The sequence below is a fragment of the Sapajus apella genome, unplaced genomic scaffold (assembly GCF_009761245.1).
Source record: "Sapajus apella isolate SASKATOON/1434 unplaced genomic scaffold, GSC_monkey_1.0 scaffold16, whole genome shotgun sequence".
NCBI lineage: Eukaryota > Metazoa > Chordata > Mammalia > Primates > Cebidae > Sapajus > Sapajus apella.
The window spans coordinates 8,743,014-8,759,971 of record NW_022436956.1 but is presented as its reverse complement, the minus strand read 5'-3'; the positions used below and the strand labels follow the sequence as shown (position 1 = coordinate 8,759,971).

Here is a 16,958-nt window from a genome sequence, read left to right as displayed (position 1 = left end):
CACACAGAAGGGAACATACACGCTCACACACATACACTCTCTATATATTACCAACCGCCTCCATTCCTGCAAAGACTGCAGATTCTATCCACGAAGCTATTAAGCACTCCCAAATAGAGCAAACCTTTCATTGACTATCACATGCCTCCTTAAATGATCTTTGAATAGCATTTTCTTTTTATTGCTTTGTGTAGTTTAACGGTACCAATGGCGATTACTCTAAGTTATGATAAACCCCAGATCTATAAAGCTCCTGTTCATTCATTATTTTCCTCTTGCTCCTTCTCAAGCTGTTATTTTTTGGAATGTAGTGAGGAGGGAGGAGTGGCGAGAGAAGAAAATAAAAGGACACCAAATTAACAAGAAAACAAATAAAATAGGGAAGCACTTCTCCCTGGGTGACAGGCACCCTATTAGATACTGTTAAACAGAACAAATACGCTTTAATACAGCACAAGTAGGACTTTTATATTTATTCTAATTGGGAAATATAATGATCACCAACTTATCTTTAAGGGAAGAAGTAGATAATTGTTCTAATATCTCACTAATCCCAGCAGCTGGGAGAAAAATCATTGTTTTTCACTATTTTTCCAATTGTTCAACTTATACCAAGGTGTGTTGTGTAGCATGGACAGAGATTTCTATTTTTTTTTTACATCATACTTTAAGTTCTGGGGTACATGTGCAGATCTTGCAGGATTGTTGCATAGGTACACACATGCCATGGTGGTTTGCTGCCTCCATCCCCTCCATCACCTACATCAGGCATTTCTCCCAATGTAAGCCCTCTGTTAGCCCCCCATCCCGCAACAGACCCCAGTGTGTGATGTCCCCCTCCCTGTGTCCATGTGTTCTCATTGTTCAACACCCACCTATGAGTGAGAACATGTGGTGTTTGGTTTTCTGTTCTTGAGATTTCTATTTCTTGATCTGTGTCATGGCTGCTATTCCATTTTAATTATGACTATGCGGGAATCATAATTATTTTGAGTATTGGTATGAGGTAATTATAAATATAAAACAGCTCCACATGCTTGCTGATGCCCTTTCTTATCTGCAGATGTGTTGGAGTTTGGGCGCATGAGCTTTAGAGAGAGAGAAATGTATAATGTGGTACTTAGGGCAGCAAGGCAGGCTGGAGTGTAAGCAGAGAAGCCTCCTCCTCCCAGGGCCCTCCCTCTCATTCACCTCTGCCTTCAGCCCTCTAGAGCCAAAGCTGACCCACCTGTGTGTCTTTCTTCTGCCTCACTGGCTCACCCTCCTCCTCCCCTGTCTCTGAGTCGTTAGTTGAGATTTCTAACTCATCACACATGTTGGCTCAGCTTGCATTCCATCCCCTTATCTCCTCAACCACCCAGAAGCTGAGGTCAGACACCTGGAGCTTTGGATTTCAAATTCAGCCCAGCTCCTGACTTTTTGGCTTCCCCAATCCCTACAAACCTCTTTTGAGCCTCTCTAATGAGCATTGCCAGCAAGAGAACATGTCTTTCCAGCACCACGGACAGAGGCACACTGTCAGTTCCCACAAATTAGGAGTTACTACCTAGCAATCTTGTCAAGGCGGTGGTGTTGGAGAGGGAAAGGAAAGCTAAGAAAGAGAAAAGTCAGTAAAGGCAACTGACTGGCAGGACACAGAAAACGCAGCCCCCAACTCTGGCTGTACTCAGCCATGGGGTTCCTACAAACGGGAAGTAACTTATTGATGCTGTTGGCTTCTTTCGGACAGGCGGCAAATGGGGGAGGTGATCACTTCCTGTGCTTAATTGTGCTGGCCTAACTCTTGTCAGATTGTCACCATGATGGCTGCTGGCAACAGGCCCACAGCTTGCAAAACCTCAGGCATGGGGAGCACGTGGAGATGTGGGTGTCGTGGTAGGAGCTGGGAGGAGAGCCAGCTGGGGACCTTGGGAAGAGGGCACTGAGACCATGCTATGGTCACACCGTGGGGATAGAGATGGTAGAAGGAGGGAGCTGCCTCCTTGCTGGAATGAGAATGAGGCCAAATGGGCCCTGGGCCCTGGAAGGGGAGGGGTCCAGCTAGTAGCAAGCGTGTCTGGTGGGAGCCAAGGCTTCATTTGTCTGACTTTAATGAATAAATGGCATCCCCAGCCATTGTTTATCTGCTTTTGAATCCTGACAAACAGTCTGTGGCATCTGATGGAGAGGGTTGTTAGCTGCATGGAGACAGATGGCTGGGGATGGAGAGGACTGGTTCTTTATTACAGCAGACCCATAAGTGACAGCACTCCTTCTCCCAGCCTCCATGCCAATGTCAATACACTTCTCAAGCCTTCAGTGACCCAATGAAGCCTGTGCAAGAGGAAAGCACAAGGGCCTGTGAGTAGGAGGGAGAGGTAGGGTCAGTGGAGTTAGGACAGGGGGCAGGTTTCCAAGGGTAGGTTCTTTGGGAATAAAGACATTGCCTTATTCTTCTTTAGTATTCTCCTAAGACCCTGTACAGTGCTGTTTATTCAACAGGCATTCAAGAAACATGAGTGATGAAGGAGGCAGGTAGAGAGGTCTGGATCAGAAATGAGAATAGGAGCAGATTTAATTGGGCTGGCTGTGGGGTGGGGTGGGGAAGAAATGGTAAGGAAGAGAGAGGAAGAGAAGTGGGGGACACAAAGGGAGAAGGGAAGATTGCATATAAAAAACGCTCCTGAATCAGCATCCTGTGTTTCAGGCATTCACTACTACTTCCCCACATTATTGTGCAAATGGCTTCATGAAAACCAAACTAGTCTTCCCACTATCCCCTTCTGAGAGGTCCCAGGTTCTCATTCCTGGTTCCTCTGTCTTGTGGCTATAGGTCACAGCTTCCTCCCTTCAGATTACCCCTGACATGATGGAGAGGTTCTCACTCACCTTCATTCATTCTCCGAAACTTGTCCTTGGCCATGTAGCCCAGCACCAGACAGCATCCTCTCTTCTGGAGGCCCAGCTCTGGAAGAAAAGCATGGGTGGGTGAGTTGGGAATGGGAAAAGGTCAGGCATTAGGGGAGGCGGCCCCTCTGCAGGGGGTTGTGGAGCTTCTTGCTCTTATGAACAGAGATACATTTTGTTTAGTCAACATTTATATGCAGCTTATTATATTCCGGGCATAATTTTAAGCCTGTAATCCTTCATTTTGATTCTCATAACAATCCTGTGAAGGATATTTTCCTCATTTTCTATTATCCCCATTTACAGATGTATTAAGTTAGTGGCATTGGATGAACGAGATAGCAGGTGGTGAAGCCAGAGCTTTGAACCTAGGCAGTCTGGCTCCGGAGTCCATGCTCATAACCATAACTCTGGGTTATTGAGGCCCTTTGTATCTCAGGGCTATGCTCAGATCAACTTGGGACCATGGCCAGACCTGCCAGGAAAATGCCAAATTTATCCATTGGTGTCTAGGATGGAACAGTGCAACCAGACACAGTGGGCGACTCAGGAGGATGAAGAAGTGATTGTGTGAGTTTAGGACAGCAGGGTGACACAGAGCTTAAGATATAAGCAGAACTCTCTCTACCTTTTGGAGAGGGTGAATTTCTGGTGCTAGGGATTCCTGTACCTTTCTATATCAAGGCCCAATTTAGCACCATCATCAAGCACTTATAAAGTGTGGACTTAGAGCACAGGGGTTGAGATAGGTGAGAGACATAGACTCCACAGGGCTTTAACCCAATTGGAAAATCAAGATGGAATAACAATTCCAGGTAGGAAGTGCAAGAGACAACTTTTTTTTCTTTTTCACAGCATTTTGTAAATCGGTGCCCATTGTGTGTGAGCATAAATTGGAGTTCATCTGCCTCACAAGAAGGCAAGCTTTCCTCAGTGGTATTTGTGCTTTAATCCTGATTTGTCTTAAGCACTTTATGGGTTCTGAAGCAATGCCACACTAAACTTTTTGACCTCCTCTAACCCCAAACAGCCCCCTGAGGTGGGCAGAAGGGCCACTGCAACTGACATTATGCCGATGGAAAAATTGAGATTCGACCATGTTAAATGACTTCCCATGATTGTTTTAGACCCCCACCCCACCTTGTTGCATGGAAGTCATATAAATGTGATAGCTGCCATAAACCTGGTAAATAGGTAAGGAGTTCGATTTCTGGAAGAGGGAGTGTGACTGCATCTCTTCCCAGCCCTTGCCAAAATTTCTGGGCTCCTGGCTGCTCCTTCCCTTGGTTTCTCAGAGAAAGAGAATCCCACTGAGTGAGGCTCGCAGCATCTTCTCCACGACACCGAGTGTCTCTCTGAACCCAGCCAGTGAGTGCCCAGGCTTGAGAGGATAGACAGAGCGGGTCATTCCTTTCTCCCTCTCCATCCACTGTCTGCAGCCCAGGTCCACCTGCCAAGCCTAGCAGGATGAAAGGGAGCACAGGGCCCACAAGACACAGATAAGTCAAGCTTGGGGGCTCTCGCCCTAGAGAAAAACAAGCCATGGCAGGCGGTGGCAGAATGCCATGGCCCAGGGAGGTCGTTGGCTTTGATCTCCTGATTCTTTAAAGGGGTTTATTGACTATCAGTAAAGAGCAGAGAAGCAGATCTGAGGGTGCTGTTTCCAAAGGCACTCACTTCTCTTCCTTCCCCTCCACACTGGCGTCTTAAGGCTCAGCCAAACCGCCCTCACTTCAAACGGTCTTACATCTCGGGCACCCAAATTGACGGTGTTAAGTTCCCTCATTCAAGGACTTGGCCCTTTCTTCAGGGGCTCCTGCTCTGTCGAGGGCCTCTTGGATCAAAGCCCCTTTGATGTTTACTTACTATATTTGTGGATTCTTTCTAACAACCACCTTCAAGAGGCAGGAATGCAGCCTGCCAGGAGGGGGCCAGCGGAAGTACAAGCTGCAAGGAGGTGCTGAGCTCCCTGGAATAATAGCCTCTCCAGGAGGACTGCATTGAAACCTCAACACGCTGACGACAGGCAGAGTTAACCAGCCCATGACAATTGCAAATGCATTGTTCACCATCAGAATGATACAATTGCTGACGATTCCTATTATATTTGCCATTGACTCCTTTTGCCCATCTAAAGCACATCAGCAGCGGCTTCTAATGAGAAAGGGAGTTTGGGCTCCTGGACTGAGCCTAAACTCAATCCAGAAGCCTGGGAGAGAGCCAGGGGAACACTGAGTAGGAAGGGCAGAAGATGCTGAATGGATTTAGGCCAATGTTCCAGCTGGGCTTCTGGACGGTCACTGAACGCTCAAGCAAACGGAAAGGCAAACAATTCTCCTACAGATTTAGAGAGTGTGAACAATCTGTTGAATCTGGATTATCTTAGTTGGGTACAAAACTCAACCAACTCAACCTCTCCCGTGCCACATATTAGGACAGCCCCCAGGGCGATGGCTTGAGGCTGTGTGGCACACGGTTTGGATATAATAACTAGGAGTCCCACTGACCATGTTGGATTTTTGCAAATGAGCAGGAAAAGAAGTTTTAAAAAACCTGATTAATAGAAGAAATTGAGAATGAGGCAATTTCTCAATGTATTTGGCTCATTTAATTTGACGCGTGTGGGTTAGTCTTAATTATTTAGGCGGCTACATTACAAGGCGCTAATAAGTACACTGCAGAAATTTATTAAGTGCAAAGGCTCTCTGACTGAGCCTTTGCAGAGAAGTGGGGAGGAGCTACTGGGATCTCTGCAAGAATGAGTGGGTTGGAGGATGAGTGAAGTGAGAATTAGCTGGCTGTCCGTATATGAAAATTTGGGATGTTCTTTGGAGAGATTTGCAGAGCTAAATTAGAGGTCCTTGGGTCCACATGACAAAGCATGCCAGCAGGGAGTGAAGTCGGGGAAGGGAGGAGAGAGGCTGGAAACCCAAGTGGGGAGGTGAATGTTGACAGAGGTGCTGACCATAGAGAGAACGAAGAGGAAGCAAAAGGCAATCGCTTTGTCTTGGGAGACTCCACCAAGCCAGACTAACTAGGTTATTAGGAGAGAGATGATAGCACATGACAGAACAGGAATCTGTCTCCTTGTGAGGTAGACCAGCTACCACCAGACTGTCACCTTCCTTGTCCCATAGCACAGAGATGAATGGCAGAGTCAGACCACAGATGCCCATTTTGGAACAGCAAGATGATGGGGTCTTCTCCAAGTAGGCTTTGGGGGTGCTGTCTTTGGCTTTATCGGTAGCAGAACCAACCAGATACTCTAAAGGTGGCCGTGGAAAAATAATTACCATGAAAGGAGTTAGTCCCGGCTTAACAGGAAAGTTCATAGCAAACAAGTCCAGGGTCACCTGCAGATGGGGCAGAGGAGGGCACTGTCCCGGAACAAGGAAGGTTTAGGAATACTGCCTATGCAAGGAAAAATGGATTGGAGCAGGGTATGTTTTTGGGGAGAAGAGAAGGTTGTACCCTTGGGAACTCTTGGGCTCTGGACTTTGAACAACAGAAGTGTCAGGACTGTGGCTTCTCCTGCTCTGAGCCCGTAGGACCAAGCACAGTGCCTGACACATGGCAAGTGCTCAGGAAAAGTCTTCTGACTTAATGAAAGAGTGGCTAAAAATATGGGGCAGTGAAGGGTTCCCTCTGGCTCAGGTCAGAAGGCAAATAAGCAGGCTTCACTGTAGCACAATGGGTTTAGGTTAGCAGAGGATGGTTGTAGAGTGAATGAAACTTGTAACTCATTGAAATAGAAGTCTAGAGAACGTAGTGGGATTTCCTCCTGGGAGAAATGAAAGGAATGGTTTTATAAATGGGATGGGTTTTCTTCCATTTCAGAGGGTGCAGATGTGATGTTTTCTAGCCTTAGCATTCCTTCATTCTTACTAGTAACATAGTGATACAGTGGTATTATTTCACATTTGTGGGATACTTATTTTTTAATGATCCTGTCATATTCCCTGTCTCATTAGATGCTCACAGTAAGTAGTTCTGTGACACAGACAAGTCAGAAATTATTTCTTCCGTTTTGGCGACAGAAACCAAGGCTCAGAAGTAAAGTGACAAGTCAAGGCCAACACACTAGCTGGCGATAGTGCCCACGCTGGAACCCAGGGCTGATTTCTGGCTTGGTTCTTAGGATAAAGTACGGGGTTGCAGGGCTGCAGATGCTGCAAATCAAGACAGACCGGAGACTAGAGCAGAGATCAGTGGTGTGGGCTGGGATGCTGCTGTGGGGCGAATTGTGTTCCCCTCCCACATCAAATTCATACACTGAAGTTCTAATTCTGGTCCCTCAGGGTGTGACCTAATTTGGAGATAAGAACTTTGCAGAGGTGATCATATTATAATGAAGTCATTAGGATGGACCTTTATCCAATATGTCTGGTGTCCTGAAGAAGAGGGGAATCTTGGGATAGACAAACATACAGGAAGAAGCCGTATAAACCTGAAGACAGACATCTACAAGCCAAAGAGGGTGCCTGGGACTAATGCTTCCCTCCCAACTCTACTGACTTTGGACCTCCAGCCTCCAGAACTGTGGATGAATATTATTCTGTTGTTTAAGCCCTGAAACTGGTAGTGCTCTATAACAGCGGCCCCAGCAAATATACACACAGGACAGGGAGAAGTGGGTCTTCTCTGAGGCCTGGCAATTTCCACTGGTCATGGTTCTCTGGAGCCCACCCCCCAGGGCACAGAGCTGCCTGCAGGGACCAGCATCTCACCCTCCTAAGGAGGCCCCAGGTGACTGGGGAGTGGCTACTGGGATGGCTAAGACATGATGGGGGTGGCGGCCACAAGAGACAGTGGGAAAGAGGGAAGGTGGGGAGAGAAGGCTGGTCACATGTCTGCATGCCCAGCACCCAGTGGCAAGCTGCAATGCTATTAGCATTCCTGCTTCCAGAATGAGGGCTGTATTGGCCAGGATAGCACTTGCTAGTTGCCCAGTTGCCCTATTCAGACACTAATGTGCCCTCAAGTAACTGCAGATAGAGCTGTTGACAATGGACAGGCACTGGCCTCTACTACCTCACCATTTCTGAGGCCACCAAGTGCATCTGGATGGCTGCACAACAGTTCAGTTATGACTTGGGGACAGGACAGGAAGGCCTCCTACAAGTCACAACTGCTGCCTCGTCACAACAGTTCAGGTGTGCTTGCTGAAGACTAACCTCTTTCTACCTGAAGCTAGAAGTAGACTCAAGCATGTCCCTGGAAGCCTATCAAACAGGAAACAGAATATTATTGGCGGGCAGTTTGATGTGGCTGTAGCAGAAGAAAAAAGATAAGGCAGAAGCAGCAGCTAGGGACCAGATCCTGGAGCAGCCCTGAGCTTCACCCAGGAGCCTGAAAGGAGGTAGTAAGCCACGCAGAATGCTAGGCAGGGGAAAGACAGGCAAGGCTTGCATTTCATAAAGATCCCTTCAGCACTGGTGCAGATGATGGATGGGAGGAGGTAAGCTCATAGAAGGGAGGCCAGCTGGGAGACCGCTGCCACTGTCCAGGTGGGAGACGGTGGGCTTGCATCTGTTGCTTCTTCCTGCTCTCTGAAGACGACCGGAGATCAAAAAGCAAGGGAAGGACCCTGAGTTTTATCCTGACATTCATCTCTGCCACCTTGACATCGAGAGTAGGGGAGGGGCTGAGAAAATAGCTCCCATTTCCCAGACAGTGCCTGAGACCATCTGGAGGAGACACCAGCTTGACCTGTTTGGAATCACAGGGAGGCCACGTGGAGCAGGGGAGGCTTCAGAACTAACAGAGCTGGCAGGAGCTGCACTCCAGCACTTGCCGGTGAGCAACTCTCAGGCTTTTCTGAGCTTTAGTTTCCTCATTTATAAACGTAGATTCTAATAGTAAGACCCTCCTCACAGGAGTCATATAAAAGGCAAATGAGCTGACACATGGGCAAAAGTGCCCAGAATGAGGTACCTAATAAGGGTAAGTTCAGTGAATAGAAACAAATACCAAAGTGTGGTTTAGAGATCATCAAATTCTACCCCCTCCTTTTTTTTCTTTTTCAGATATGAAGGTGGAGATGCACAGAGGTGGAGTGAGTTCTCCAGGGTGATATAATGAACTATTAGGTAGCATGTAGCCACAGTAACATGGACTGGAAATGTGAGGCCAGTCAGGAAGACCAGCCAGGTGGCTGTTGTGGGAGAGGCCAAGGGACCAGAGGGCTTGGGAATGGAGAGGAAATGATATATCCGAGACATTCCAGGAAGAGACAGTGGTGCTAAGTGACAGAGTGGGTCAAGCAGAGGAAAAGGGCAAGGATGACCCCGTGACTTTTGTTGAACATATTGGACAAAGAGCAATGCCTGTGTCAGAGTGGGGTGATGACAAAGGAAGCTCATTAAGTCACAGGTGATTATGGTACATTTCTGGACTTCCTGTGTTCAAGGTGACAAGGTTCTAAAGTAAAAAGGTCTTGGATGATCATGTGAGAAGGAGTTCCAGGCTGAAGAAATATTTTTAACCAGCTGCATTGACCTCAGAGGGCAAACATTTTCTTGGGGAAACAGCAGTCGGATCCTGTGGGAAGACTCTGCTACAAGCATTAACCCTACCCCTCTGCAACCAGGACATATTAATAAATGTGACTGGTATAAAGTCCAATGCGCAGACACTCATAGAGAGGCCACTAAGTACTAGGCACTATGTGCAAGAGAAAAAAACAGTAGGCCAACTTCCTAGCCCAAAGATATTATAATCCAGTTGGCTATACAAGGCAATCCTTATTGCCTGCAATTCTTATTGCAGGAGTCCCAAAGAGGAAAAGAGAGCTACAGGCTGTGGGGTGGTGAGGGAGGCCCTTGCAAACAGCCTCGAAGGCTGGAGAAAATTGTCCCTAGTTTCATCTTTGTTGGGTGTCTGTACCAATGGTCTCTCTCATCGGTTGCTGTCTATCAATAGCCACCAGTAGCCATTCTGCCCTGTGATGCCACGCTGATTGCAGAATGCTGGGGTCTCCTGTTTGGAAAGCTTTCACCTTGATTCTGCTAAATTGCTTTCTGCATTGGTCCTGTCTACTCCTATTTTCAGCATAATTACTCATATCCCAGGCAATAATGATGTCCATAAATCACGCAAAGATCACAATTGTCTGATCAACTTCTATCATAACGGGGCCTGAAGAGTGGAGTAGCAAAGGTATATGAATCCTGACTAGTGCCTGGCCCTGGCCCTGTAGGACAAGTGATAAATGTTTAATAGCCCAATAATACCTGTTTTATAATTTTTGGATCTCATTGCTTTCTAAGTTTATTAAATAACTATAAACTTTACGTTGTTGCAAAGAGATAATTGCTATTTCATTGCTTATTTAATATGAGTTAATTATGCTAGAACTAAGTTTTTCCCCATTCATATTAAATATCAATTAGTTATTTTAAACTATTGATTTGTATTTAATTAACTATGCTATTACATACCAATTAAATTCTTATAAGAGAAATCTGAAACAGCTGTGGTCTTAAATTAAGTTTTTGAAATAATGAATTCCATAACATTTTATGTCAAGTTATTGTCAGTTAGGAAGAGTTGACAATCATTTGTGATAATCCCAAAAAGTTTCTGTGACCCTACAGCCCATCTCACTAGCTCCTACAGGCAGCAAGGCCCCTCACGCACCTTTGATCACCTGCCAATCAGCACCTTACAGCTTGGTATGCAGTGGTGGTGCCTAACACTGGGGTAACCTTTGCCAGCCCTGCTTCCTCTAGCCTGCTCCAGCCATGCCACTATTTGGCCTGCATAGCTCTATCCCCCATGTGGCCAAGGCAGGCATTATCAGCAACTCCTTGCCACCAGCTGTGGGGTCTAGAATTATCTGTGCTGCTGTGTCTCAGAGCCCGTGTGCTTGCAGGAAATCTACATGACCACGTGGCCATCTATCCTGTGGCTTCTCCAAATCTCTGCTCACTGGCTTAAGTCTGTACATCTCAGGTGGGAAAAAAAGACATCAGACATTTGCTGAGCTGCAACGGGAATTTAACTTTTCTCATCTCGTTTCACCCTCACAACACCCTTGTGATCACAGTGTTATTCTCCTCTTTGTTATTTAGAGAGAGACTGACATTTTCGAGGGGTGAGGAATTTGTCCTGAGTCCAGCAGCTGGGGAGTGCTGAGGCTTGTCGTACACCTGTCCCCATGTTGGTGCTTATTGGTGAATTGTGCCATGCTCTGCCTCTATTCTCTGTGAGATTCAACTCCTTACCAATTGAGTCTCAGTCCTTTGCGCTGGCTTTCCAACACCTTGCCTAGCTCTTGTCATCTTTTTCTCCTTGGAGGGCTGGGTTCCTCCTCCACCCTTAGACACTGCCTGGGATCTTTCTCTCAACTGATGAACTGCCTGGATTTCTGACATAGTCACTAGCTTTCTCTGGGGGTACCTGGCCATCAACCTGGAACCCAAAGTTGGCAGAGGCCACCTCGCTACTTGGTACACTGAAACTGGGACAATGGTTACTCCCTTTTGGGGCTGCATGCAGCCCAGCCTTGTCCCTCTCCCTTGGCCAGTGTCACCCAGGGTCTGCCCACCTGGGACAAGTTCACGTAGTTGAACATCACAATTAAAATAGCTGTGTCCTGATTGCTTATGCTTCATCAGTCTCTGGGCTAAGCACTTTGCATGCCTCACCTTCTTTATTCCTCATCAAAACTCTATAGGGTAAGCGCTGCTATTATTCCTATTTGACAGAAGGGAGCCAAGGATCCAAAAGGTTACATAACTTTCCCAGGGTTATACAGCTAGTAAGTGCTGAGGTTGGTAAAGCCAATCATGAATGAGATTCTTTGGACTTCTAGTATAATCCGTTTGTGAGAGGGGTCGGGTCGGGGGGAAGTTAAATAATGTTAATTGAAGAATTTTATGGAAAACAGTTTTATCCCATGTACAAGGATGCCTTGGCCCATCTCTGATTTAGGGTGTCTATGCCCATTGAGTTACTTGCTCGGTAGGAGAACAGAGAAACACAGGGTCATGAAGGCCATTCCTGTCCTCCTGCCTGCCTTCCACTCACCCTGTGAGGAACAGGGGCTACCAAAGGCCATATGCCTGAGGGCTGTTAGACTTTTCCTAAGAGAAAGTTGGAAGTCGTGACTACTGTTTGAATGGGCCAGATGCTTGACAGCTGTGTGTCCTATCCCTGCGGAGGCTCAGCCTTGTCCATTCAGTCCGTCATGGCTGAGAGGCCAGGCAGGAAAAAGCATCTCTTTTTTCCTTGTTTCTAGAAGGACCAAGAGTCCCCAAAGACTAAGACTGAAGGCAATAAGGAGGCAGGCAAAATCCCAGCCTGCCTCCAAGTATCCCTTTCCCCAGCCCCTACAGTTCTCTTGAGGCCAAAATCTTTGCAAAGCCAGAGGCCCAAAAAGAGGTTATGCATACAAGATTGATTTGTGTAATTAGTCTTTGCACAGATGAGTGAATGTATAGCTTTGGTGTACAGGTGAGGCTCTGGGAAGTTGAGCAATTTTCCTAAAGTCACACAACTGGGAAATGGAGGACCCAGGCTTAGAACCCAGGCCCATTTGGTGCCAGAGCCCAGGCCTGCTGTGCCCTTCTTCCAGGATGCAGTCCCAGTGTTGTGTACACAGCCCAGCTGACCAGCAGAGACCCCAGTGGGAAGAGGGGACCCCCCTCCCAGTAGGTGCTGCGATCGAGTCATGGGAATCACTGCTAGGTGGTCAGGAGTACTGAGAAGCCCTTGTGGGAGTGAGGCCCCTGGAGAGCCCATTTCTCAGGGGCTGGAGAAGCAGGGAGGTGGGGTGAGGCAGGGAAGTGTGGAGAATGCCTGCCTGCTCAGGGCGTGCGGGCAGCAGGGCGGGGATGCTATTTAGTGATATACTTACAAACGTTTTTGTCACCTATTTACGGCCCACATAAAACTTGGAACACCGAGGATTAACTGAGAGGGTCCCATAGGGCCACATGCCGACTTGAAAAAATTGATCGCTGGAGTCAGGCAGGAATGTCCAGCCCTTCCCCTCAACCCCTTACGTCCTGCTGAATGAGTAGGGGTGGGGGGAGATGTCTGCTCTCACCTGGCACAAGGGAAGAGGGCAGAGAGAAAGCCAAAATCTCCTGCAGTGGGGACTGTGGGTTTTAGGGGTGGAGGGGGTGGGCTAAGGTCCAGTGGGCTGGGAATGCCCCTCTACTTTCTGGGTAGAAAAGCAGCACAGGAGGGAGGCCGGGGGACAGCATGTCCTTGCTCCCAGCCAAGACACAGTCACAGCTGCCTGGTTCACACTCCAGTGGGCATGCCTTGCCTCCAAGGGTGGGTCCTGTTCATCCAGGAATGCTGCGCACCTTTACTGGGGTGGAAGGAGGGAGGTTTCTCTGGCTCTTCCTGCTGTCTCTCCTCCCTCACACATTTCCAGAGCGAGGGCTGTCCTCTAGGGCATTGGGAGCTAAGGCCGGTGAGGAGCAGAGGGCCAGGAACTGGTGAGATCTCCTTCCCCTCAGTGGAGTCAAGCCCAGGCAGCTGCCTGCTTCCCTGATCCACCCCAGCCCACACAGCAGGAGGGAAAGTAGGCGGTGGGTTAGGAGAGGACCCAGCGGAAAAGGCAGGGAACCCCGCTGTCCTCCCATTACTGAAATCCTCCTTAAGCCTCACACACCCCATTACGACACTGTATCTTATAATTAAATTGATTCTGCCAGTTACCTCTCAGCACGGCAGCAATTCAAGCCCATTGGAGGCTTTCTTTGTTTATTTTCATTTATTTATTTATTTAGTAATTATTTATCTAGCTACCCAGACAGTTGGATGGAGGCCCTAGCCTACTGTTTCTTTTGTCTTCAAAAACGAGAAATCTCAAATATAGTCTCTGCCACTTTCGGTGGAGAGAGGAGAGGAATACAGGGACCACAGGTGACAGTGGATCCCCTCTCTTGCTGGGGGGATATCTCTGGGACAGGGTTAAGGTCAAGATTGCATGGGAAGCTTTGTCTGCTTGGCCTGGGTCCTGCTCCTGATTCTACCCATTCTGTTCTTGTCAAAGATACTTTGTGGAAGCTCCACACATTCCAGAAAGCTCCATGGAAGCCCCTTTACAGGCCCCAGACAAGGGGCTTCATTCTGAGGGATTAGAGTATGGATCACAGAATGTGGAAACCAGGTTAACTGAGTATTATCGGCAACTACCACACCTGCAGAGCTTTGCAGGTGAAGAAGCAGATACATGTTCTTCTTTAACCCTCCACATTCACGGAGGACATTGAGGATCAGAGAGGTTCCACAGTCTCTCTTGCTCAAAATCACCCCGCTGCTAATGGCAGAGCTGGGATTTGACCACAACGCTTGGGGTAAAACCAAACTCCCCCACCTCCCTCAGAGTCCCAGATCCAAGCTGGTAGCCCAGCAACAAAAATCAAAGCTCCTTTCTTCTCTTTAATGATAACCTTTCAGCAGTGAGGGGGCAAAGGAGAGCATGATGGCTTTGAGTACGGAATCAACCTCAAACAGATCCAGGGGAGCGGTTCTGAGCCACCAGCCATCACTCAATAAGAACATGAAAGTTTATTTATCACAAGGCCAGCCCAGTGGGAGTCTGATTGCTAATAGGAATGCCAGGGACTGCACAGACCCCACACATCAATAGCTGCGCCCCAGAGAGCAGACCTCATTTGGGGTTATCCAACCTAGCAGCCCCATCAGAACAAAGGACAAGGGTGGGTGGGATAGTGTGTGCTTACATGTGTGCATGCATTCGGAGAATGGGAAGGAATTCCAGGAGATGGCTCCTTAGACAGAAATCTCCCTTGAAGAGAAAATGCTGTTTCTGCACCCCTTTCACCCTTGCTTACCTACTCCCACCAACCCATTCATTTGGTTATTCATGAGCTGCTTAATATTTCTGGGAATAGAAATGAATGGTATCAGAAAATACCTGGGTCCACGCTGGCAATTCCTGGGTCTATTCAGGAACAGTCATGCTCACGAGGTTTTCAGTGCACATTGGAGATGGGGATCAGTGTGCCTCTGGGATCTGTTTACCCACATGAACCACTGGGGTTCTTGACTCAGGCTCTGTCAGTCTCTGGAGGGTGGTCATGGCAATGCGGAGGAGGCTGGTGACCGAGGGCCTGAACTGCAGGAGAATTTATACTTCTTCTTAATCTGGAGAAAGTTCCCTGGCCAGAGGACATAGTGAAGGAGCCTGGTTTAAGAGAAAGAGGGCTCTTCAAGCTGAGAAGTCCAGGGAGTAGGAAGTTCTATGCTATCCTGGCTTAAAGCTTTGGACAGTAGGGGCAGGTTCTCTCCTGGCTCCTGAGGCCAAGAGAAGCCAGCCTAGGAAGGTTGGACCATTGACCCCACAGCCCTGGGGCCTTCTCACACAGTAGTGTGGGCGTCCCAACTGCCTCTTGGCTCTTGAACAGAGATGCCCACCACCAGTTTCCTCAGTGTGTACAATAGAGGGGTCTTGGGCTGCAATGAGGACTGGAGATAATGAATGTAAAATACTGGGAGATAAGAGTAAAGAAAGGTGTGTTCCTAAGCCCTGTCTAAATGTACAGAACCAAGGCTGGACACATTGTAAGTCACTAGAAATGGTACTTAGTTGTAAAAATAACATAATATATCATTAGAAAGTACAGGGGTATGCCAGAGGTCAGGAAAATAAGAAAATACTCTAAGATTAGCCTGAGGATTCCAGTTCTGTAGCTTGAATAGAGACTGCTATGCTGTTGGCATTCATACCCACAGCAGCTCAGGGAACAGCTGTGCTCAGCTCTCAGGGAAAGGGGGTGCCTGGTGGTTGTCCTACTGGGGCCACTGTTCCTTCTATCAGGGATTCTCACACCCCTCTCTTGTATCACATTCCATTCAAATTTCAAGAGCCCACCAAGAAACTCCCTCTGTGTGTGGCCTTCTAGATAGGCACCCCCTCCTCTGGGCAGCCCCAATCGCCTCATTCATACCTCTTCATTCATTCATACCTTTGCTATGAGACTCCCTATAGATGTGACCATGGTTTCTTCCAGACTGTGAGGTGTGAACCATCTCTATTAATCTCTAGTACCTGGCACAGAGCCTGGCACATAGTAGGCACTCAGTGCATACGTCTATGTGGTGAGTGACTCCACGGCAGGAATGATCTACTTTAATATTCAACAGATTAATATTTGATTTAGCACCGTGCGTCCCTTCCAAATTCTGGGGGCCAAGGTGAAGGCTGAGGTCTGAGATCTTCTCTGCTGGTTTGAGAACAGGACTCTGAGCAGGGCTCCAGCTGTGCCCCTTCCTCCGTTTGTCCCTCCTTTTACAGAGTTATAAGTCAGCCTCAGGTATGTAGCTAAGGTATGTCAGCCTTATGTAGCTAACCTTCCAGTCATTCAGGTTTTCATCTTTGAGTTTGTCCTAATTTCATTCATTCATTCACTCACTCATTCATTCATTCAAGGAGAGCTCACTCTGTGTCAGTTCTGGTTGCTATGAATATCGTGATGAACGAGGTAGACAAGAATTTTTGCCTCCCTGAGCTTCCACTTTAGACAGCATCTATTTAGTTCCTTTCCCTTACACATAACTTAGTGGTAGGAAGTCGCCTGTGGGCTTGGGCAAATTATTAAATGTCCCAGGACCTCAGCATCCCTGTCTTCAAAATGCTCTCACCAAACCCTATCTCAAGCTGGCAGTGTGCCACCCACCACGGCTTGGCCTTGCATGTGGCTGGTGCTCGGTACCACCAGTTGGTTTGAGTGTGGGCATACATGCATATATGAGTTCATTCATTTGCTTCCTTCCTTCTCTGGCACTTAGATTTTTGATGCACATTGAGAGAGTCCTTTTTAATCAGCTGAGGAGCAAGGGATTTCTGAGCTGCAAATGAAGCTCTCCCTACTGGAATGCAAAAGGAAGGACAGGAGATGAGCCTTTACTGAGATGCTGCTATCTTTGGGGCACGTTAGACACACGCAGTTACGCCATTTAGTCCACACTGTAACTGGGGAGGGAGCTGCTGCTTCCCGTACTTCTCAGATGAGAAGACTGAGGCTCAGAGAGGTTCAAAGGCTCCCGTAGCTGAGGACCTGAGCCTTTCCTGCTGATGGCCACTCAAC

General features: G+C 47.8%; 1 protein-coding gene across 6 annotated transcripts in view; it reads right to left on the bottom strand.

The window, feature by feature from the left end:
• KIRREL3 (kirre like nephrin family adhesion molecule 3) overlaps nucleotides 1–16,958 on the bottom strand; it is a 564,453-nt gene that overhangs the window by 125,506 nt on the left and 421,989 nt on the right. For all 6 annotated transcript variants that reach the window (XM_032284836.1, XM_032284839.1, XM_032284838.1 and 3 more), the window contains one exon: nucleotides 2,869–2,946. In XM_032284836.1, coding sequence (XP_032140727.1) covers nucleotides 2,869–2,946 — 78 coding nt within the window. The remainder of the gene's footprint in view (nucleotides 1–2,868; nucleotides 2,947–16,958) is intronic.